The 24,547-nt window shown below is 35.6% G+C and overlaps 1 protein-coding gene across 3 annotated transcripts in view; it reads left to right on the top strand.

Moving 5' to 3' along the window:
- DENND5A (DENN domain containing 5A) overlaps nt 1-24,547 on the top strand; it is a 77,650-nt gene that overhangs the window by 21,527 nt on the left and 31,576 nt on the right. For all 3 annotated transcript variants that reach the window (XM_070933907.1, XM_070933900.1, XM_070933916.1), the window contains exons 5-12: nt 3,334-3,521; nt 4,222-4,542; nt 6,849-7,064; nt 8,360-8,594; nt 11,007-11,157; nt 12,318-12,411; nt 19,561-19,692; nt 24,210-24,362. In XM_070933907.1, the coding sequence (XP_070790008.1) occupies nt 3,334-3,521; nt 4,222-4,542; nt 6,849-7,064; nt 8,360-8,594; nt 11,007-11,157; nt 12,318-12,411; nt 19,561-19,692; nt 24,210-24,362 (1,490 nt within the window). The remainder of the gene's footprint in view (nt 1-3,333; nt 3,522-4,221; nt 4,543-6,848; nt 7,065-8,359; nt 8,595-11,006; nt 11,158-12,317; nt 12,412-19,560; nt 19,693-24,209; nt 24,363-24,547) is intronic.

Genomic DNA, 24,547 nt, shown 5'->3' with positions numbered 1-24,547 from the left:
AAGAAAGTTATGTCTAATGATTTCCATATTATTATCAATAAACATGTTCTTAAAAGTGATATGTTGAGAATGCTACATCGGAAATGCTGTTGCTAGCCTCATACAGTACAAAACTGTGATTGTCTAGTTTGCAGTTTAGTATGTTGTATGAACCTAGAGAATAGGTTTAATTCAGTAGAGCTTGATTCAGTTAACTAGGGTAACATTGATTGTAACTTATATGGGGCTTAGAGACTTGCTGGTAAAACTTAAAATAGTTGTTGTTTGTATGTACTATGTTTGAAACATATCTATATCTCATACGTATTCTATAAAATTATTGTGCTGAACTGTTAATTTGGCATATTATGGCAGGAATGATGGAGAAGAGAAGGAGGAAGGAAGGATACTAAAATGCTGGTCTTGGAGTAAGGAAACCCAAATTCTACTTCTCACTTAGGCATGGACGTTGGATGACTCCCTCTCCCAGTTTCCCTGTCTTAGATTGGGAAATTAAAAACACTTCTCTTGCACTGGATTTAGCATATTGGACTTTGGTCCATAACCTACAGTGAAGAGGCATTTATCCTGCAGTGAATTGATTTAGTCTGATTCCAGCAATAGTTGTAAAAATTTTGGAATTGGCCTAGAGATAGAATGGGAAGAATTAATTGCCACTTCAGTTCTGAGTCCAATTCAAGGTTCTGGTTTTGACCTTTAAAGCCCATCGTGGCATGCTAATGTTCAGAAAGTCCCTCAAGAACTGGCTTTATCATCTGGCTTGGGGATTCCGGGGTAAAATGTTTTATTGGCTGCATCACAGTGGTTGATTCACTCTTTTCTGTGCCTTGTGATTTTATTTTTTAATGATGACGGCTTTATACTTCTAATAATGATTGTTTCATGTATTTATTATTTTAATTGATTGTTCTACACTGGCAGTCTCCAACCTTTCCAGTTTGGTGGACGGACGGGGGAGGGGGGGATGGTTCCATATGAGGGACAGGTGCACATATCAGCACACGCAAATCCATGGAATTTTGTGCACGAGCATGAGCACCTGCTGCTTGTGCAAATGGAGCTGTGCACACAAGTGGGAGCACGTGCCACTCATGCAAGTAGAACTACGCCACACCTCCTCTCTTGCCCACCGCTTGCACAGCCTGGTTTAGGAACCCCTATTGTACACTACCCAGGGTCACTTTTTGTGAGATGGGCAACCATATAAATGTGATAAATAAATAAGCTCTCTCCCCCTGCCCGCCCAATAATCGTAATATATAGTAATATATTAGATCGGAACGTGAAACTATTAGGAGAATATTTTAAATGTGATGTTTTATTATTTATGCTGATTAGCTTTTTAAGATTGGAGTTTGTTGGCTTTATTTGGATTGTGTAGCATAAAAATTATATTAAAGTTAATCTTTAGGAACTAAAGGTAGTTAAATAAAGTATAGTCAGGACTGATTACTGAACCTACAATTACTAAAGACATACAGTGCTTCAATGTTGAATGAAAGTTCCTGCTAAACTCAGGAATATTTTGCAAAATTCTGTATATTTAAATATTTTAACTCTTCAGGTTTTCAATGTCTTATGAATAAAGGCAGATGATTTTTATGGTTGTTTTTAAAAACTACCTTGACAAAATTTCTCCTTGCATTGGCTAATTACTTCTGGAAGCTATATTATATTTGCAATCTTTTACTAATAGATAACAGCATGCTGCATCAGGTAACTAGATAATACCTGAATAGAAGTCTACGACACAAATTTGCTTACTGAAAATTAAATCCCACCAAGGTCATTAGATACTGAATTAATAACCATTAGAGAAAAAAATATTGATAGAAATCACTGAGTTTTCCAATTATGTCTTTATTAAAATATTCAAATTGAATTTAGTATCATTTGGGGGGGTGTTCAAAGCAAAATGTAGTTTTCTCCTTTTTCAGATTTCTTCTTCTACATATGCTAAACATATATTAAGATTTGAGAATAATATTTCAGGACCAGTGTTTATTGGTGAATCTGCTATGGCTGTATTTGTTCTAAACTGTTATCCAGGGAATGCATAATGACAAATGTAGTATAGTGACAATATATCAGCAAGGTACATGTATTCAGGTACTGTGTGGCAAGAGACAAGAGGTGCCTCAGCTGTCACATATATTCCATGGCTACAATACTGCAATTGTGAATGCCAATTCTTGCTGTGTTTCTTGCATTAATTGCATGTAAGCTTTCAAATCTGCATTTGACCTAAATGTAAATATTAATTGTATTCATAGTTTCACATCTCTGTCTATATGTATTGGAATTGTTTTTAATCACCTACTTCCTCTCCCGGTTTAGAGCACAGTATGCAGCTTTCTAGCAGTTCTGAGAAATAACTGTTGAGCTAGGTGAAGAAATTGTTTCTATTTTAAAATTTCTTGTCTCAACAATGTTCTGCTCTTTTACAGTGCTTAGCAGAGTTTTAGCTGCTCCAATCATGATTTCCAGCTATCAGATTCTTTCGCCCAGGTCATACAGAATCCAAGCCAATGAAATAGTTTCACCAGTAGAGTGATAATACTATAGATTTCAAACATATTCTGCTGGGTAGCAACAGAAAGTTTAGTTGTTCTTCTATGTATGTTGAACTCAAATAATGTCATTAGGACCTGTGATACATGCATTGTGATTGATCACATTTCTGAGTGGTGAGTGGTGAGAGCCTACAGTAGTTAAGCTATGTGAACATATGATGATTATGTGGATTAAAATAAAGGACGTTCTTAAGATTAGTACAATGATATTATGAATAGGCTTTATGAATATTGTAATTGAAACACTTTAATTATTTCATGTAGTATTAAAAAAAAAACTCAGGGGGTATGATTTAATCCACTGAAATTACAATACCTCATAGCAGATTCTGTGGATTTGACAAAACCTTTATCCCTTCACCCTGCTGGTATACTTGCAGTACAATAGGTGTTAAAAGAAATAAAAGATTATCTGTCTCTATTCAAAGCAAGCGAATATAAAAATGACATCCTTCATTCTATGCAGTGTTTTAAAGAAAAATATGTATTTTCATATTTATAATTTGGATTATAAAATAATATGTATATTATACATACATACATAGTGCGTAGACATATAAAATACATATTTTATTTCATATTTAGTCTCTATTCTTAAACAACTTTAATATTTATTTTTTTAATAACAATTCAATCTGTCTTTTTTGCATTTTCATTCTAGTTGTTCCCTAGTATTCAGTGAATAAAGGCTCTAAGTTTATGCCATCAAATTTTGAGGATAATTTTCAAGGGATTGTTTTCAATTGATCTGCTTTTTTAGATTACCAGAGACTGATGACTGTGGCAGAGACAATCACAGCACTGATGTTTCCATTCCAATGGCAGCATGTCTATGTTCCCATACTTCCGGCCTCTCTCCTACATTTTCTAGATGCTCCTGTCCCATATTTAATGGGATTGCACTCTAATGGGCTTGATGACCGGTCTAAACTGGAGCTCCCTCAAGAGGTGAGAAAAATTTTATGAAGCTTAATTTCACTGCTTGTTCAAAGTTACAAAAAAAAAAAAAGAATGATTTCATTTCAAATCTATTCTTGCTGTGCACATGAGTCCTTAGAAGAAGAGTGATAGTTTACTAAGGAAGGAAATGCCTTGTAACCAGAATCACCACTCATTTATTCTTTCCTCAACCTCTTCAAAGTCTCATTATTTGCTTAATAGGACAACCACTGCTATGTTTGGCCTATGGCTTATCAATATATCAGGAGCAATTAAAATTTCTTCTGCTTTCTATTACTCTAAATAGATGGAGGGAAAAAACAGCCAGAATATTGCTGCCATTATACAATTGGAAATCACTGTGGAGAGGCTGAAGTGGGAATACTTAAATGTTTTTGCAACAAGGGAAATATCTATTTTTATATTGAGTATGGAATACCTGTGATCCTTTAGATCAGTGGTCCTCAGTGTGGGCCATATTTTTAGATATAATTATAATAATCATATCAGGCTAGTCACAGAGGAATATGATGCTTAGGGGGGGGCATAAGAAAAAAAAAAGGTTGCATTGTTTTACATTATTTTTATTATTAAATTTCCATGTCTTTCACTAAATAAAGATATAATATGCCTATTTCAAACAGGTGCTGCTAAATGTTTAACCTCTGCTTGTGATTACTCTTATCTCTCTTCCTACTTTAATTTTTAGGCAAATTTGTGTTTTGTGGATATAGACAACCATTATGTTGAGTTGCCAGAAGACTTGCCTCAATTTCCAAATAAACTTGAATTCATTCAGGAAGTCTCTGAAGTACTTATGGCTTTTGGGATTCCACCTGAGGGAAACCTACATTGCAATGAAAGTGCCTCCAAGATGATGAAAAGTCTCAGGACCTGTGACATAGTCTCTGATAAGAGAAATGGCAACATAGGAGGACCAACTATGAATTCTTATGAACTACTGAAAGAAAATGAAACCCTAGCAAGACTGCAAGCGCTTGTTAAAAGAACAGGAGTTAGTCTAGAAAAGGTAAATTGCATAATAGTTACGGGAGTTCTGTTACAGTACATGCATGATTAATGTAGGATGGTTTGGAAATTTTATCTTGAACTAACAGCAAGATCCTTGGTGGTCATATGAATGTTTTAAATCTATCAGTCAATCCCTGAGCAGGGAGTCAGAAAAGCAAGTTGATTATGGTGACAACGGAGACAAAGTCCTGCTCATGTTGTACTGTATATGTGTTGACATCGCCCATATGCACAAAGGCAAAGCTTTGATCACCCAGCTGCAATTGCTGCCTTGCTTTTTTTTTTTTACCCACCCCCTCCCCCATGGACATTGCTGACTAATTAGCTTTATTCCCAGTCCACCTATATACTATCTACTAAACTTAAAAGCTTGCTACCTACAAAGATAATAATGAGATTGTTTCATTAATTTGGTAAGCATTTTCTCACCGAGTTTTCAGGGTGTTTTCCTCCTAACTTTTGTTCCAATTTGTCAGTGGTTAGATACCAGTTAACTATTTCTTAGATGTGGACACAAAAAAAGAGTGCTTTTCTGATATCTCAATTTTCCCCTTTTATTTCTTCATTATACTATTAAGGAGTAAGGACAATCTGTTTAACACTAATAACAGCATATTTTGGTACTAAATAACCTTTGGTATAATTGATAATGTATGCTGTAAATAGCCTATGCATTCTCTTCCGTTAGAAGGTTTATGTGGAATAATGATTGGAAACTGGCTACTAAATATGCCAAATATGACTGTTTTCATCTTCTTTTTTTAAAGGCAAATAAGTAAAATCTGATTAAGTCAGGAAAAAAAAAAGTGTCACAAAATCTTTAAAAAAAAGAAGTATGAAGGATAAAAACATTTTAATAGACCCGCCTCCCTCCAAAGGAAAAGAAATCAGAAAAAAATTAGAGACAGTCTATACCAGTCTATCCATCTTGTTAGTCTAATGTTTCCAACTCCAGCTGAAACTTATCTTGGAGATTTTCCTCCACATAGTACATCTTACTTTTATATTTGCGGGGATATCCGTGGATAAAAGGTAGCGGGGCAAACAACAATGCAGAAACTAACGATGTCAACAACATATACAGAAAACCTTTACAAAATGTTCTACAGATGGCATTTGCCACCAGCAAGAACAGTAAAGATGTTCCAAAACATATTGCCAAAGTGCTGGAAATGTAATCAGATAACCAGGTTCCTATTACCATATGTGGTGGACCTGTCCGATGGCGAAAAAATATTGGTTAAAGATAAAAAGGTGGTTAGAAGAAATGACAACACAACAAATAGATTTAAAACCAGAATTGTTCTTACTAGGTATATTACCAGGAAAATATAATAAAAGAATTACATATTTAATATTACATATGATAACGGCAGCGAGAATTATGTATGCACAAAATTGGAAAAATGAAAATACACCTATAGATAAAAATGTAATAAAGAAAATATTAGACTGTGCCAAAATGGACAGGTTAACTATGAAAATTAAGGATAAAGAGGAAACAGAATACTATTTAACTTGGGACCTATTTTATAAATGGTTAGAAAATAGAAGCAGAAGTTAGTAATTTATAAATTAAGGACGATTAATAAAATAAAAGTAAATATATATATAAGCAATAATACCATAAGCAATATTATCACTGGATTATACTTGATTATAGATTAAATTGTATAGGGTGATTATATTGTATGTATTATGAGAATAATGGTTATAATTATGGTGTGTATAAAACTATGTGTATTTAAAAGAGATTTGATTCAGCACACTGCCGTTGCAGAAATGGAAATGTTATGTATAACAAAGGAAAATGTATAATAAAAATAATTTTAAAAAAAACAAAGCACATGACATGTCATCATACAAATGCCACAATTTACATACTTGGATCAGATATCAGGATAATTTAAAGAAAGGGGCCAGGCCAGGACAAAAATTTGAATTGATGCTACTGATTTAAATTGCTTGCCTATAATATGTGGTTCCTGATATCAACTAACCTCTGTCACATATTCTCACATACTCAAACATAGACACATTTTTCTTCCCTCCTCCTAGCAGGAATATGAGTCTGAGGATCTAAATAATTTGTAAAGACAATTTCCCCGGGCTCTATTTTTAATCACGTATATAAAGTGCTAATCTATTGTATTTAGATGCAGTTACTTTATATTTTGCCTAGCAATAAAACAATGGAGTACTATCTGGCAAAGCTCTTGACATTTCAGTTTAAGTAGCACTAATACATTTTGATTCCTCAAGATAGTAAAGCTAACCATTATATGAGCATTTCTTTGCTTAAAGGTTGAACTTCGAGAAGATATGAGTAGCAAGAAGGATCTGAAAATGCAATGTGATGAAGAAGAATTAAAGATTTACCAGCTCAACATTCAAATACGGGAAGTTTTTGCAAATCGTTTCACTCAGATGTTTGCAGATTATGAAGTATTTGTTATTCAGCCCAGTCAGGACAAAGAGTCATGGTTTACCAATAGAGAACAGATGCAGAACTTTGATAAAGTGAGTATGAAAAAATATATTCTTAAAATGAGGAAGAGAATTTATACAAGTTCACGACAAGTGTCTATATACTATAGCTTGTAAAAGTGGAAATAAGAGATCTGAAATGGGGCCCAGAAAGATTATTTAAAAAATTATTGAGAACAACCATTAGTACATTTAATTTTCATAAGATTCATGTGATAAATTGTGTGTGGCTATGCCCTAGTGCCACGTAATGGGGTGAGTTCTCGTTAATTGTCCCAGCTTCTGCCAACCTAGCAGTTCGAAATCACGTAAAAAATGCAAGTAGAAAAATAGGGACCACCTTTGGTGGGAAGGTAACAGCGTTCCGTGCGCCTTTGCCATTTAGTCATGCCGGCCACATGATCACGGTGACGTCTTCGGACAGCGCTGGCTCTTCAGCTTTGAAACGGAGATGAGCACCTCCCCCTAGAGTCGGGAACGACTAACACATATGTGCGAAGGGAACCTTTACCTTTACCTTTATGCCTTATGAACAATAAGAAATGGTGATTATTCAGATGAATCAAAATCAATATATTTCTACAAATTATAGCTCAGTTACAGTATTTTGTTTCTGATACCACTCATGATAGTAGATATATTACTAAGATTTGAGGAAAATATACTTATTTAATGGCTATATCTGCTGTAATATATTTGCTGTATTATTTGTCATGGCCACATCCAGAAGGCTTATATGAGAACATAATGGCTTAAAGTATTTTTCTTCCACTAGTAATTCCCTTCTTCTTTGTATATTGTTTTGTCAATTCCTGAAATGTCACAACATTTTAAAGGAAGATATGCTTTCACTTACTGCTTGAATATCTTTTGATCAAGGATGTACAGTATATAAGATTCATGTTTGAAATCTTTGAGAGTCAGTGCTTACTAACTAAATGACTAAAGATCTGATTTCATTTGAAGTAGTTTTTCTGTATGTATAGTTTGGTACAGGAATTCTTTCAGCAAAATAGAAAAGTGCAGATATATTGTTATAATTTCCATTAATTAAAAATTGATCAAGTACAATAATTGAATCCTATAGTATAATTGTTTCCAAATGTTTACTATTTTTGTTACTTCCTTTTTATGCATTCAACTTTTCCTTAAAATTATACAATTTTAGCAGTTGGAAAAACATAGAATCTTTAGTGTTTTTCAGAATGTGTTGTATTAGAATATGATAAAATAGAAAATAACTTCAGATGAATGAAAGCATTCATGTCATTTTTAAAAAGCAATTACAATGTAAGGAAACATAAATACAGCTTCTTTCATTTTATTAGGCATCCTTCTTGTCTGATCAGCCTGAACCTTATTTGCCATTCCTCTCAAGATTTTTGGAAACGCAGATGTTTGCTTCTTTTATTGACAACAAGATTATGTGTCACGATGGAGAGGATAAAGATCCTATCTTGAGAGTGTTTGATTTTAGAGTTGATAAAATAAGATTGTTAAATGTTCGAACACCAACTTTGCGCACATCCATGTATCAAAAATGCAGTACCATTGATGAAGCTGGTAAGAGTTGCAAATTTTAATTCTATTTAAATAAATGTAAGAGGTACAGGACACTAATTATATACTAATAAAACTTAGCTACTACTCACATGTTTAGTTTAGTTTAGTTTAGTTTAGTTTAGTTTAGTTTAGTTTAGTTTAGTTTAGTTTAGTTTAGTTTAGTTTAGTTTAGTTTATTAAACTTCTATACCGCCCTTCTCCCAAAGGACTCAGGGCGGTGTACAGCCATGTTAAAACACACATAAACTCACAAAATTAAAAAACAATTTAAAACAAATATATAAAATTTGGCCCACAAAGTTAAAACTTGACAAACAACCCAATTTAAAATTCATATTCTAAGCCAGCCCGGCCTGTTGGAACAAAGGCTGTTAAGGGCACGGTGAAAGGTACAAAGGTCGGGGATCATACGAACCTCCAGGGGCAGGTCATTCCAGAGGGCAGGTGCCCCCACAGAGAAGGTTCTCCCCCTGGGTGTCGCCAGTCGGCATTGTTTGGCCAACGGCACCCTGAGGAGTCCCTCTCTGGGAGCGTATTGGCTGGTGGGAGGCTACCGGTGGCAGAAGGCGATCTCGTACATACCCAGATCCTAAGCCATGGAGCGCTTTAAAGGTGGTAACCAGCACCTTGAATCACACCCGGAAAACCACCGGGAGCCAGTGCAGCTCACGCAGGAGAGGTGTTACATGGGTGCGCCGTGTCGCACCCATAATTACCCGCGCGGCCGCATTCTGGACCAGTTGGAGCCTCTAGGTGCTCTTCAAGGGGAGCCCCATGTAGAGAGCATTACAGTAGTCCAGACGTGACGTGACGAGGGCGTGAGTGACCGTGCGTAAGGCGTCCCGGTCCAGAAAGGGACGCAACTGGTAAATCAGGTGAAATCAGGAACCAAGCTCCCCTGGCCACAGCCATCATATGGTCTTCTAAAGACAGCCGGGCATCCAGGAGAACACCCAAGTTGCGAGACCTCTCTGAGGGGCTCAGGATCTCACCCCCAATAGTCAGCGATGGAGCTAGTTGGCTATATCGGGACGCCGGAAACCATGTGTATCTAAAATACAACTGCAGCAGCATTTTTAAATGATAAATTGGATAAGCAAGACTTGAAGAGTTTAGGGGGGAAAATAAAAATTAAAAAAAACAGGTAACTAAAGAAAATGTACCTAAAACTAATTTACATCTATATCATATATATCTTTCTAGTTATTCTGCTGGAGGTTCCTTGAATAGATGTCTTTATCCACTTACAGAACAATTATTAATTTTATCAAAATTGTTATCACAGCCTCTCATTATTTATTATTTGCATACAGTACTTTCTCTTCCTGCAGTCACTATGCATTATTTCATTATTTCCTTTCTATGATACATTTTAATTATCCATTACCATCAAATAGTTGTTCTATATCCAGAAGCCATCACAACTTTTATATCCTTCAGTAAAACTCTCAATATTTCATCATGAATAATGAAGTCAGTCATGCTTTTAGATTTCTTTCATTTCTTTTCCATATAGAGACATGAATAGGCTAATTATTAAACCATGTTTTTGAAACAAATAGACTTTGTCTAAACAACTATTCACAAAAATCACCATTTTCATTTGTTCTTAGTCTCAGCCCAGTCAATTTTTCTGTAGTCTCTTGCCTAATCTCAAAGTAAAGTATTTTTTTCTCCTGGATAATATTCATTCAGAATGTTGCATAGTTTCCTCTAAAAGCTTACTCTGGATCTACCGTTATCACTATTTTTTGGAATGTAACGTAGGTTTCACAAGCTTATGGATTTCTACTCTCTTATGCACCCACAACATCCTAGATGACACTAGTTCATACTTTTATGATTTTGTGAAAACTTTATGAAAATGTTTCCCTTCTCATTGAAGAAGCTTCTTTAGTTAGAACTGAGGAAGTTTCTTCGATGAGAAGCAAAACGTTCTCAAAGAAAAAAAAAGACAAGAAAATCTAGTTGCCTTTTAATGAAAGCACTTTGGGGACATACATTCCAAATCATAATTTTCAATAAAAATAAGCCATGCAATTATTACCAGTATGCCCACATTATGATATACTATGTCAGAATCTGTAATTTGTAATCTATGCAAGCCAATCTTCTGTTGCCCATTTTCTACTAACGATACATAGTGTAATGACATAGAATCAGGATGCAAACAAATTATCAAACAGTTGAGAAAATGATGTCGGGTCAATGTGTTTTAATGAGCTACTGCATGCAATATAGTTGTATTGAGACACTCCTTTTTATGTATTTGTGCAGAATATGTATTTCTAGCATAATGTCCTAATTCATATTTTAGGATTCAGATTTTCATTCTTTTATTTAACAATTTAACATCAGCTATGCTAAATAATAATATGATTCAATGTTTTATTCCCCCCCCTCCGCCCCCAGAAAAAGCTATTGAGTTAAGACTGGCAAAAATAGACCATACTGCAGTCCTTCCTCATTTATTAGATATGAAGATTGGACAAGGAAAATATGAACCTGGCTTTTTCCCCAAGCTACAATCTGATGTACTTTCAACAGGGCCAGCAAGCAATAAGTGAGTATAGTTTTGCTGTATTAATATGACATAAGTGACTGAATCAGCTTCTCCCTCAGAAAAGTGACTTGCAGTAATTCAGTGTGTTGATGTGGGGGATGTTGTCTTGATTCCCAGGAGGGATGGACTGCGTTCCAGGTGGCAAAGAAGCTGTAAAGCATGGAAAATTTGGACAGGAGAAAGACTTAAGAAGGCTCCTCCCTAACAATTCCCAGAGTACATCTATAGTGTTGCAAATAGTTGCTTTCGTTTGGCAAGTCTATAAGTGAAGAACAATAAAAGAAACTTCCCAGAACTAGCTCCACAATAAAGGAAACTCCCCAGAAGTAACTCCACGGGTCTTTCTTGATTCTTAGGACCTGACAATCAATAGTATATGATCATCTGTATCCTGGTGAAAAGCCAATTATGAAACCCTGTGGTCACTGCAAAGGTGCCTGGGGAATGCTGAGTTCCTTCTGTTTTTCCCTTCCGGAGGAAAATTCTCAGACTTTCTCCCTCCTTTAGTATTGCCATAAGGTGAAAAAAAAATAAAATAAAGAACAGACTCTTCTGGAGTCTGTATAGAATTTTAGTTGCTGTTTCACAGCTGAGTAGAAGAGTTTATTCTCTGTCAACTGGCTTTGCTATCTGAATGATACAGCTGATGAGGAAAAGTTTTACCCCAAGTCAGTTTTGGAATAAAATCAACTCTCCTGTTCTCTTTCTCTGACGTCACAGTAGTCATCACAATTCATTTGACCCAGTTAAGTGTGTTATGCAAATACAGACCTTGTCTAGAAAATGAAATGTTTATTAATTAAAATGTAAAATGTAATTAAAGTAGATTTTTAAAAAAACATTTAGGCTTTCACTAGGCAAAAAGCAAACAAAGCAGATTAGCAAGTCTCATTCACTGTAAAAGTTATACAATAGCAATCATCTCACAATCAAGCATATTTCATTTTTATATGGATGAACAACAAAAAAAATATTTTATTTTCTCCCATGTGTTTGACTCTTGTAGTTCCACACCATAGTTTTCACTCTTATTAGCATACTTGGTGCTGATGACATGTTGGCAATTAAACTGTATTATTATTAGCACTTCCAGTTAGAGATGAACATATTTGACCTTATTTATCTAGTGTATCTAAAGAATACAATTTTTGATTTTCTAGATGGACCAAACGCAATGCACCTGCACAGTGGAGGAGGAAAGACAGACAGAAACAGCACACGGAGCACCTGCGTCTTGATAATGATCAGAGAGAGGTAAAAACTGTTTCTATAAACATTTTCTATAAATAGTAGTGTAATTTTCCTGATTTTGTTCTACCAAAAGAAAGGAAAAAGCATCCCAAATCTTTAAAGCTATGTCTATTTATTCAGGAGAATAGTTGACATATGGCTTTGATTCCATACAAAAAAAATTAAGGGAAATTATTACACACTGTTAATGAATGTGGCATCTTTGGTTCAGCTTTTGGTAGCTGTAATTTATGGGGGACGCCATCTTTACTTGGAGAGATGGCTCCATATTTTCAGGAACCTTGAAAGCAGTACCAGAGTTTATGATAGGATCAATAATTTCAAAGGTGGGAATAAAGCAGAATGTGACCCACAACATGAGGGATGGTGAGGCTGTGAAGGAGTGAGAGAAGCCAATCCAAAATAAAACCCAGAAGATGGCAATGGCAAGTCTCTTACACATGGATGAAAATTATTTAGGAAACTCTGTAGACATGACTAATAATTAGACAAGTTTCTGTGCCAGATCCTAAAACCCATAGATCAGAAGGCACGCCTCTTACTGGGGAAAACCAATGAACTTTCTGACAGGATCTGGTGATGTAAACTGGATAAACACAGCAGTGCAAATAGAGTCTTGCAAAGACAATTCTTTATTCATTGTTCATTGCCAATATCTACATCAACCAACATAAACATAGTCTCTATATGCGGCCATCGCTAATGGCCAAAATAAAATTGATTACATAATAGGAAACAGAAAAAAGGAAAGTGCAGGGTATTTCCAGAATATCCAGATGCAAGAGAATGTGCAAATTACCTAATCATTTCATTAATGTCATTATTTGCTCACATAAGCAGTGAAAAATTAAGTAATACATGGAATGAGAAATGCCAAATGGACAGGTTTCAGAAAAGGCAAAGGGACATGAAAGGATAAATAACATAAAATGGATATGAAGAGAGCAAGAGAATGTAAAGAGCTCTCCGTTTGCTTTCCTATGTTCAGCCAGCCCTTGATTGTATAAATCATATTAGAATGTGGTTTATATAATACACAAGAAGCTACAGAAAAAAGAGGTTGAAAAAACAAGGTGGTTCAGAATAGGAAAGGGAGCTAGAAAAATAAGTGTGTGGTCCTTATTTCTACTTATGTAACATAAATTATTACAATCAGTAATCTACAGGTGATTACTAAGAAACCAGAGGTTATGTTCATTCTGATTGCTCTCTGAAGCAATGATCAGTAACCATATGCTTACATATTTGAGGCATTTTTTTTACCAGCAGGATTTATTTATTTAGCGTATGGTGGTCACACACAGTATTAAAACACTTCATTTTTACAGGTTAAAAACAATTAAAACAATAAAAAAACAGTAAGAAAACCTAAAAGGAAAACAGAAATAACATTTCAAAGTTTAATGTCGAGTTTGGAGATCCAGTCAGTAGCTGCCGTTGTTATGCAGAGGAAGTCCCTAGAATCTCCTGGATATCTTCTGTTAGGGCATTCCCTCACTATATGCTGGATAGTCTGTCAAGGGGCCCTGCAATCACATTGTGCTGAAGGTGTCTTTCCCCATTTATACAGGGAGTCAGCACACACCCCATTTTTATTTATTTTTTTTACCAGCAGGATGATGGACTAGGAAAAAAAAATGTGCTTGGTAAGGTTAAGTAGAAAGGAATAACAGAATGAATAAGGTGGTCAATATCAAGGAAATAACTAGAATTCTTTGGAGAACTACAGATTATCATCAGAGACAAATCGAAAAGGAGGTCTTTTGTCCATAGTGTTATTAGGAGTGAAAATTGCGACGATACCTAACTGAATTATCAGATGGGATATTGTTTTACCTAAATGTTTGTGCTAAAAATTGCCTACATTAGTTGTCAAAAATCAGTCATGTGACTACTTTCCATTAAACAATTATTACCTATTGTGAAAATACATTGAAACCTCAATTTACCAAACCATGATACAATAAACTTTGTAGGCAATATATCAAATTTCACAACCATTTGTAACAATTGCTTAACCATGTCAGTTTAAATCATTTTTTTTTTTAATTTGATTTATATGCCGCCCTTCTCCGGAGACTCAGGGCGGCTTACAGTGCGTTAAGCAATAGCCTTCATACTTTTGTATATTTATACAAAGTCAGCTTATTGCCCCCACAAACTGGGTCCTCATTTAACCTACCTTAGAAAGGATGGAAGGCTGAGTCAACCTTGAGCCTTGGAGAGATTCGAACCAGCAGTAAATTGCAGGCAGCTGTGTTAATAACAGGGTGCTTTAAACCACTGTAGTACCAAGGCTCTGTAAAATGACATCATCATACAAATGATATAACTACATAAATGGTGCAGCATAATTTGTATTAGTCTTAGATTGTAAATGGTTAATTTGTATAATGACATCATTACACTTGCAGATGATATAAATTGCTGTGATCACATATTCTCATTTAGCAGACAACTGAGAATAATGGATACCCCTCCCTCTATCTGGTCCATTAAATCAAGGTTTCACTGTATTCTAACGGTACTGAGCAAAAGAGGAAAAAAAACAATATGATGTAATTGATAATAGTTTTAAAGGAAAATAATTTCTGGAGTATAATTACTCATAAAATTGTGGTTTACATTTCTGATTTTCATTTTTTTTTACTGTGCTATAAAAAAATTGTATTTATCTGTTTAAACTTCTGTTAAATGTAAATTATATTGCATCATTCTTTTTTTGGCGACAAAGGCATGAAGTATCGTAAATTACCTCTATCCTTACATATGAGAGTATTTAAAATGTTATGCTCCTCCACCATGCTTCTACCTAATATCCATTGTTTGATTTTTTATTTATATAGTTTTGTGTTATTTTGCTACCTTTTCTATCTCACCAACAGCTAGATTTTCTTTTGAAAATTTCAGCTGCTGTTATATTTAAACATAGACCAGCAAAATTCATTTTAGGTATTCTGTTAAATCTATTTCACTGCTTTAGTTTGATTTGTATGTGTCTATATCCATATAGCAAAATACTATATATATTTATGTACTAAACCAAGTTACAAACACACAAACATTGTTTCATAGGAATTGCAATATTTATAGAAACTGGTTTGAAAAATTTGCTTTCTTTAATCCAAACACATTATATATAGCATAAATTTAGCATAAATTTTGGTCATGTTATCTGTGTATCTCACAAATGAGTACTGTGCAATGTATTATTTAGGACATTTTGGCTGAGCTCTTTTTGGTGTTAGGATATCCCACACCTCTGCTTATGTGTATACCCAGCTAGATATCTCCTGTTTTAAAACAGTTCCCTTTGACAATGCATTTTGCAAAAAGACATTGTGGATTACATTAATCATACTACTATGGAAGATACTACAGAAGCTTCAATTGGTACAACATGCAGTATCTCGGGTAGTTATAGGTAGATATGCTAATTCATCCTTGTAACATTAGTGCTAATGGAGTTATATTGATTGCTAGTTACCTTCCAGGTACAATTTAAAGTCCTTCTTGTCACCTTTAAAGCCATACATGGATGGAGTCTGGAATGCATTGTTGTGGTCCCTTCAGATAATGATACAAATATGAATCACTGTTTCCAGAGCCTCGTGTTATAAGTAGGGGCTCAATTGGTTCAGCAGGTGAAGGTGAAGGTGGACAAAAGCTTCCCTACTGATGGCTCCAATTGCACATCCTGTAGTGAGTCAGAACTCCCAGTGAGTCAGGGATAACTGCTCCATCAAGGGGAATGCCCCCTCATCCAGGTTAAAATTAGAAGCTCACAAGACAGATAATTTCTGGACATAGAGCAACTCAACTTTCATAGGGTACCATCTCAGACTTTTACAATCCATCTCAGCACTTGCAGTCACAGGATTTTGTGATGCCTCCAATTAGTGTCAAGTGGAGATATACTACTGGATAACATCTGCATATTGACAGTACCTCGTCCAAAACTGATATACGTATCTATATTAAATTGATTTTGTTGTTGTTAGTTACGAAGTTATGTTCGACCCATCGCGACCCCATGGACAACGTTCCTCCAGGCCTTCCTGTCCTCTACCATCCTCTGGAGTCCATTTAAGCTCATGCTTACTGCTTCAGTGATTCCATCCAGCCACCTCGTTCTCTGTCGTCCCCTTCTTCTTTTGCCCTCAATCTTTCCCAGCATTAGGCTCTTCTCCAGTGAGTCCTTCCTTCTTATTAAGTGGCCAAAGTATTTGAGTTTCATCTTCAGAATCTGGCCTTCTAAAGAGCAGTCAGGGTTGTTCTGCTGTAGGACTGACCAGTTTGATCACCTTGTAGTCCAAGGGACTCACAGGAGTCTTCTCCAGCACCATAGATCAAAGGCCTCAATTCTTTGGTGCTCAGCCTTTCTTATGGTCCAACTTTCATTAAATTTCATTAAATTGATATACATATTAAATAGTAGAGATGATTAAGCCTTTTGACATCTTTCAGAAGAGCCCCCACAAATCTTTCTTTATCGGCACTATGAAAACACCATAAAACCATGTTCCTAATTCCCAGCCCTCACAAGCATTACAGAAGAAAATGATGATCTTAAAGATCATCAAGACGTCCAAAAGGATTAGAGGATCACAGTACCTGTCTCCAAGTCTTGATGAAGATTATCTTCCAGAATTACCAAAGTTCCACCTCATGCCTATCTCTGAACTTTGACTGAAGAGGGTTAAATTTATTTATTAATCAAATTTATATAGCTGAAAGCTGACTTGGGCAGCATGCTACAAATAGTTAAAACCACATATAAAAAACAAGAAACATACAAATATACAGTCTCCTTCCTCTAAGGCTCTGTGTAACTGAAGCCCTACCACCTTCTCAACAAGCCCTTATGAAGGTTCTGCTCATGCTTCAACTCACGAAGCATAATTCCCTTTTATGAAATGCTGACCACTTCCCCAATCAAGCTACTCAGATCTCCTCCCCAACTCCCAAGGAGAAGCACTTCGCGTGTGGCAATGTTCATGCTCACTTCACCAGAATCTACAAGCTGAAATAAATCTCATTAAACAGCATCAGTCCAGTCACCCCTTTGAATGCCACTCATGCAGTTGAGAGAGGTGAGACCTGAGACCTTTTGCAGTATCTGTAAAATGTGCAAATGCATCACAGTGGCCCTATGACAATTCTGTGAACACTGTTTGCAACCTTCTGACAAACAAAATCAATGGGGAAGCCAAATTTACTTAACAACTATGTTAGTAACTTAACCTCTACAGTGATTCACTTAACAACTGTGGCAAGAAAGATCATAAAATGGGGCAAAACTCACTTAACAATTGTTTTGCTTAACAATGAAAATGTTGGGCTCAATTGTGGTTGTAAGTTAGGGACTACCTGTATTAATAAAGCACCTTAAAGGTACAAAGGTTAAGATGCTGGGCTTGTTGACTGATGTACAGCATCTTAACTAAATCTTAATCAGCCCCACCACCTTATGAATATCCTAGGTGGCATTCACATCAGAAAATGATCTGACCATGGCAAAGGACTCAACAGCAACATCCTCCATATTCAGATCACATATCAACTATTCTGAGATAAAACCAAAATCCAACTTGAACTAACCATTGGTGTCAGACCAGCAATGGTGGGTTGAGTGTGAGGTCACCATGGAAGCCATGGTGGATTCCTAGCCTTCCTAGAACCTCCTCTCAGAACATGGAGATTTATATCTTCAAGTACAATAGTAGGAGAATTACAGAGATGACATCAAAGATCAGGAAACCTATCAGGCAGCATGAAGAATAATACACAAGTAGAATCTTCCAGCTTGTGCCATCTTACACATTACCATCACAAAAGTAGCAATTCTGATAACTGTAAACTATCTCACATTGCCCAACCCTAAGTTGGTTTCACAACTGTTATATTACCCAAAACCTAAAATGACAGATCTCTTGAGAGGGTTACATATCAACCTTCACCTAATAATCTTTCAGTAATATATGCCAGGTCAGTCTATCCACTACTACTTTGTGGATAAATGTAGATAAATTACAGGTGAACCTGAATTTACTAACAACTGATTTTGACAGCAATCTATCCTCAAGGTGCTAGCAATGAAGCACCTGGGCTAGAAATAGGGACCAGGATTCCTTTTCCTTTGAATGGCTCACTCAGTGACCTCTACTCTATCTCACCTACCATATTTTGCCTGACTCCATCTACCTGGGAGCCTGGCCAAGCTGTATAGCCTCTTTGGCTCCATATATAGATATCCCCTGTAATAGTGCCTCTTGGGTTCAGCAGCATTTTTTGACTTGCCTTAGTGATTTGTCCCATAAGCAAGAGCAGAGAGTTTCATTTCAATTGCTTGTTCTTTGGGTGGCAGCTACTACCCATCTGGTATGATAGCTGGCAAGTCTACCCTCATCAAAAAGAGCTAGGTCTTAATATTTTACAGCTTACTATTTATGGCTTAGACATTTGTCTTACCAAATATTTACTGAATTGCAACATGATCACAATATTTTTCAGCAATATAAGCTGGAAATCAGGGTAAGAATTAATGAAGCCTTTGGAAGTAGAAGACTGCCTTTTAGTTTCTATTTTTGACTTACTCACCCTCTGTAAGTATAACTTGCTACTCATCCATTTGTGTGATGCACAGAATCATTGCATAGAAGAACATGTTGCTTACTGCAACTGTACTATGTAGACACATCTGTGCATTCACACAACCCACCCTCTATCCTCTCACAGGCAATCATTCCATTGAGGGTCTACATCAGCTAATGGAAGGCATGAGGTACCTTCTTAGCATTATCATACACATAGGGATAGAATATCATTCTTATAAAAACAGTTCAGCTCTCAATGGTACATTGCACAGAAGGCCATTAGAAGAACCTCAGTTACAGGTGAGTAACACCTTACTGTGCTATTTCAAAAATATAAGAAAATATGATTCTGTAACATTGAGAAAGTATTACTTTTGCAGTGAAATGTATGATAATTACAGCCAGGCTATTTAAAACTGAGTGGGAACATTAATTAAAAATACTATTTGTAATCCATCATAAAATATAGTGTTGTTTTATGAGATATATATTTTGCTTTCTTGTTAAATTTAGAATTATATCTTTATATATCTTTTGTGCTCTTTTCATTCTACAGAAATACATCCAAGAAGCTCGAAATCTGGGCAGCACTATCCGCCAGCCCAAATTGTCTAATCTGTCACCATCAGTAATTGCCCAGACCAATTGGAAATTTGTTGAAGGATTGCTGAAGGAATGCCGAAATAAGGTATGATATAATTCTTGACAATGTTGTTCTAGCTTCTGTTATTCAGAGGAGTTGAATTAGTTGGACCATTATAGTAGACCATTATAATAGTAAATATTCTAATAATACTGATATCCTTTGATGTAACATCTTCACACAAATGAGGCAGACCTGATCGTTTGAGTGAATACAAAATGTCCCCTTGATTGGGATGGAAATAAGTCTGTGTATCAGGACATTCTGCTAATGAGATCATTCTAATGATGGAATTATTCTAATAACATAGTTTTCTCTATATTTTGACTTCAAATTTTTAGACTCAATGAACAAGTAGTGTAATACTATTTAGCGCTATTTCATGCACTACTGTGATTTGATGTATTAGGAATAATAAACTTCAGAAAAAAGCCATCTAGGCAGTGGTGGGATTCAAGTAATTTAACAACTGGTTCTTTGCTCTAATGATTTCTTCCAACAACCAGTTTGCCAAACTGCTCAGAAAGTTAACAACCGGTTCTCCCGAAGTGGTGCTAACTGACTGAATCCCACCACTGCATCTAGGTTAATTTTCAGTTTTTACTGACAGTGGCAAAACCTATGGAAAAGATACCAATATATATACTATTCATTTCTGTTCTCCCATTTCTGACTCTACAAAATACAGTGAGCCTTCCAGAATAAAATTAATTTGAAATATCTTCTGCCCAAACAAAAGAAGCATTATGAAACATAGTACATCGTATGGTTTAAAATTACATTTTCAAACAGTGATCAGAAAAAGACTTGGAGTGGTTCAGTGATTACTATTTTTGTTAACCATGATTTTAAATCTAAAATTATAATAAATAAATACCCAAAAGATGTTCCATTAACATAGTATATTATATATTTTCATGCATCGTTGTGCCGACATTCCTCAGTTATGGGAACCTTCACTCCTTTGATTTGTTTTACTGAGTGCTTGTCAAATATTTATCTCCCTCTGCAGTGTGGTTCCGCCCCTTCCTTCTGCACATGCTCAGTCTTTTTCACTCAGTTGACTCAATAGGTCTAGAGTGCTTTTTGTCCTACAGATAATCTGTCTAATTCATCATTATTATTATAACTTATTAGAGGGCTGCGTTAATGGCTTCTGTCTTGACAGCTTTACAATTGTTTAAAAAAAAAAAAAAAAAAACATTGCTATTTAAATTGCGGCGTTAAGGGGCTGCTAGCTGCCTTGCCGTTCAATCAACAACGACCTGCAGAGGTTTGGAAGCTGTCTGATTAATTGCTGTCTGTACTGAAGTAAATTTTTCTTGCTAAAAGTTACGGCGCTAAGGGGCTGCTAGCCGCCTTGCCGATTTAAATTGCGGCGCTAAGGGGCTGCTAGCCGCCTTGCCGATCTGTCAACAGCGATCCACTGTGGTTTGGACGCTGTTTCTTTAATTTAGCCGAGGTGTTTTTCAGCTGCTGAATAACGTTAACACTATTGCAGCCCTCTCTTGCTTATCAGCGGCTACAAAGTTTCTAAAGTAACTTTCAGTCTCATGTGGAAGTTTCTGTTTTAATTGAGCTACATTGTAACGCTTGAAAGCTGCTTTGTTTATTTAAGCCACGGTGTTTTCAGTATCCAATAACACCTTTGAAGTTTCGTTATTTATTAGTGGCAAAGGAGTTTCTGATGTTGGATTCAGACTCCTAATGAAAGAATCTATTTAAATATAAAGAAAATTGACAGACTATTTAAAGTTCCTGCCTGAGCCAGGCATACTTATTTTTGAAAGTTGTGATTTTTTTCTCAAGTTATACACTCGAGTGTTATACTATTAATATACCACAAGAGATCAATTCGGAAACGTTGGGCTCGAGGAATCTTCGTTAAACTGTCAGTTGCTGAGGCAAGCAACTGACAGCGCAGCCATTTTTTAACTGTCAAAACTTCGTTTATCATTTGCTTACATCAACTGACAGAAGTTCATCTCAGGGAAGTTGTTCTAATTAATTGTTGTTTAATAAAAATATTATTATACCTTGAATTAATTAATTAATTAATTATATTTAAAAAAAAAATTTAAAAATTAATTATTATTATTATTATTATTATTATATTGATTGAATACAATCTTTAATTAAATATGGCAGACGATAATCTATCATCTGACCTGGAACAGGTCGCTTCTCCTCCTAAAGTACATTCTCCTCAGCAATTTAGAAAAAAACGAGCTAAAACAAAAAATGTGACACAGCCTCAACCTTCAGAGTGCTAACACCAGATGACTACAAAGAATATAAATCCTTCCATTCCCCACCATTCAGTCAGAGCTGAAGAAGTTTCTTGGATGAGAAGCGAAACATTTTCAAGAAAAAGTTCAGTTGCCTTTTGAAAAGCACATCTGGGACAACCATTGACCTGGATGATTGAGAATTTCCATAGGCACCATGTGAACATATACAATCCGCCCAGGATTTCCACAAAAAGCTTTATTCGTTTCAAAAGTGGATTCCCATAATGTACATTTATTTAAGTCATTATCATCAAGCCAGTGTTGTGCTATTTGTACTACTCCATATTTTGTCTGTTTAATGGCTAATATAGGTATGCTAAGAATAATATAGTAATTAAATCTGTTACCAACCATTTCTGCTTCCTGGGGCAACTGCAAAATTCTGCAGGGTCAGATTATTCTTAGGCTCTTTTTATTGGCATTCTCTGATAAAACATAAAACTGGAAAAGCATATTCATGAATCCTAAAATAAAAGCAATATTTGTTTAACAATTTCTGAGTGAAAAAAAGTTTCATTGTAGAATGCTAACAACAGGTTTAGCTTAAAAAGTAAAGTATCAGAAAGCATCCAGCTCTTCTATTTTTGCTGCAGTGAAATTTTATACTCTTGGTACTTTGATGTAACAGCAGTTTCAGGTATATCTCCACATGTTAACTCCTACACAGACAGTTCATGACTATAGCCTCCATAATCAGTGTAGTAAATAATTCCTATGGAGAAACTAGGAACAACAACAGCAACAACAATACCCCTTTAAAGTGTAGAACAGCAGGCATCAAACTCGACCTGACCTTGGCCTCAGATTTCTATTCTAGCACAGTCTGCTAAAATTCACTGTTAGAAAAAAAAATATCCTTAGTGTGTTGGCTGCTCCTGTCTTTCACCAAGAGTATCTCTGACTACCGGATGAAAATGAAAAGTGGATAATTCAGCTTTTATCAAGTGAGGAAGGCATTGTCCGTTTAGAGTTACTTTTGAGATAAAGACCCATACAAATATATAAAGACTAGCTTGCCAATGGAAAATTCTAGGAGGGCAAGTAGGTATTTCAAATTAGAAAAATAAAACACATTGTTCACATTGTTTGATATATTGTTTGTCTATCTAAGGGTTTGATGTGTTGCAGAAATTCAGAGGTAATCTAATTCTCTTTTCTGAATTCAAGTACATGAGATAGGGATAGCTTAGGCATTTTGAAGATCAATTTTCCAATTAACGTTGTACCTATTCTCTTGCACTTGGTTATTGAAATATGAGTAATATGTGGCAATTACCGGCACTGGAGTATAAGATGCACCTACCTTTTTTGATGAGGAAAAGAAGAAAAAGAAATCTCCCTCTGCCTCTGCCTCTGCCCAATTTTGCCTTGATGCAGCAAATAGCTGCTTTACTTTCATTTTTGTTTTCAGCATAGCTTGATTAGCACAAGGGGAAAAAAAATCTGCTCCAGCAATTTACCTCTTTGCAGCAAGCAGCAGAGCCCTGCGTAAAACAGCTGAGAGCAAATCAGCTGAGAGTCTGGAGGCCGATTCAATCAACTTGTGCTAATTAGGCTGTGCTGAAGCTGAAAGGAGCTGGTTTTTTTCTTGCTGTTTGCTTGCAAGGAAATAACTGCTGCGAGGCAGAGGCCAAAGGCTGGGGGCTAGTGGGTGGGTGAGGCTATATTCGGTGTATAAGTCACACCTAAATTTTCACCCCCTTTTAGGGGGGGGGAAGGTGCGTCTTATACTCTGAAAAATACGGTACCATAATTTTTAACTAGTGTGCTAATGTTTTAGATTCCTCTACTTTTCCTTTACAAATAATCATAATTTTTAACATTTATGGATAAAAAGAGGGAATCTGCCAATATCCCACGGATATATAAGCACATTATTTTAACGTATTGAGCAGGATGTTGGAGAGTTTCTTATATAAATGAAACCTTTTTGCCTTTGACTTCCCTTCCCTGGATTTGCACACATACTAAATGAAAGCAGATATAAATGATAAATCATAGCAGAAAAAAATTACTGAGTCAATCAAATATTTTAATTTTTCTTTTGGCAGATGAATGTACAGCAGATAAGTGATCAGTACTGGCAGAATGTCATAATGGAAAAAAAAACCTGTTGGTGACTTTATATCTATGAAATATAGTATATTTCATACTGTAATAAGTTCAACAACTAATTGTATTGCTGCTTATTTTGCTCATTTGAGGTAAAAGAGGATTCTGACTTTTTCAAAATGCAATCATAACTTTTACATATGCTTTCTATTTTGAAAGACAAAAAGGATGCTTGTGGAAAAAATGGGCCGAGAAGCAGTAGAACTTGGTCATGGTGAAGTAAACATTACAGGAGTGGAAGAAAACACATTGATAGCCAGTCTCTGTGATCTTTTGGAAAGAATATGGAGCCACGGACTTCAGGTGAAGCAGGTAAGAAATTTACTTTTAGGGATATTTAATGCTGATTACACTTTTTAATACACTTTGGAATATTAATGTAAATGCGAACTATTGATATAGAGTTGGATTCAGAAGAGGCTGCCATGAACAAAAAATACACAATCAATCAATACCTGCAAATTTTCCATTACTCTTCCATCTTCCAATATCACTGA

The sequence above is a fragment of the Pituophis catenifer genome, unplaced genomic scaffold, assembly GCF_029215685.1.
Source record: "Pituophis catenifer annectens isolate HBS135680 unplaced genomic scaffold, rPitCat1.0.hap2 SCAF_1, whole genome shotgun sequence".
NCBI lineage: Eukaryota > Metazoa > Chordata > Lepidosauria > Squamata > Colubridae > Pituophis > Pituophis catenifer.
The sequence above is the reverse complement of the archived record's forward strand: the minus strand, read 5'-3'. Positions and strand labels throughout refer to the sequence as shown.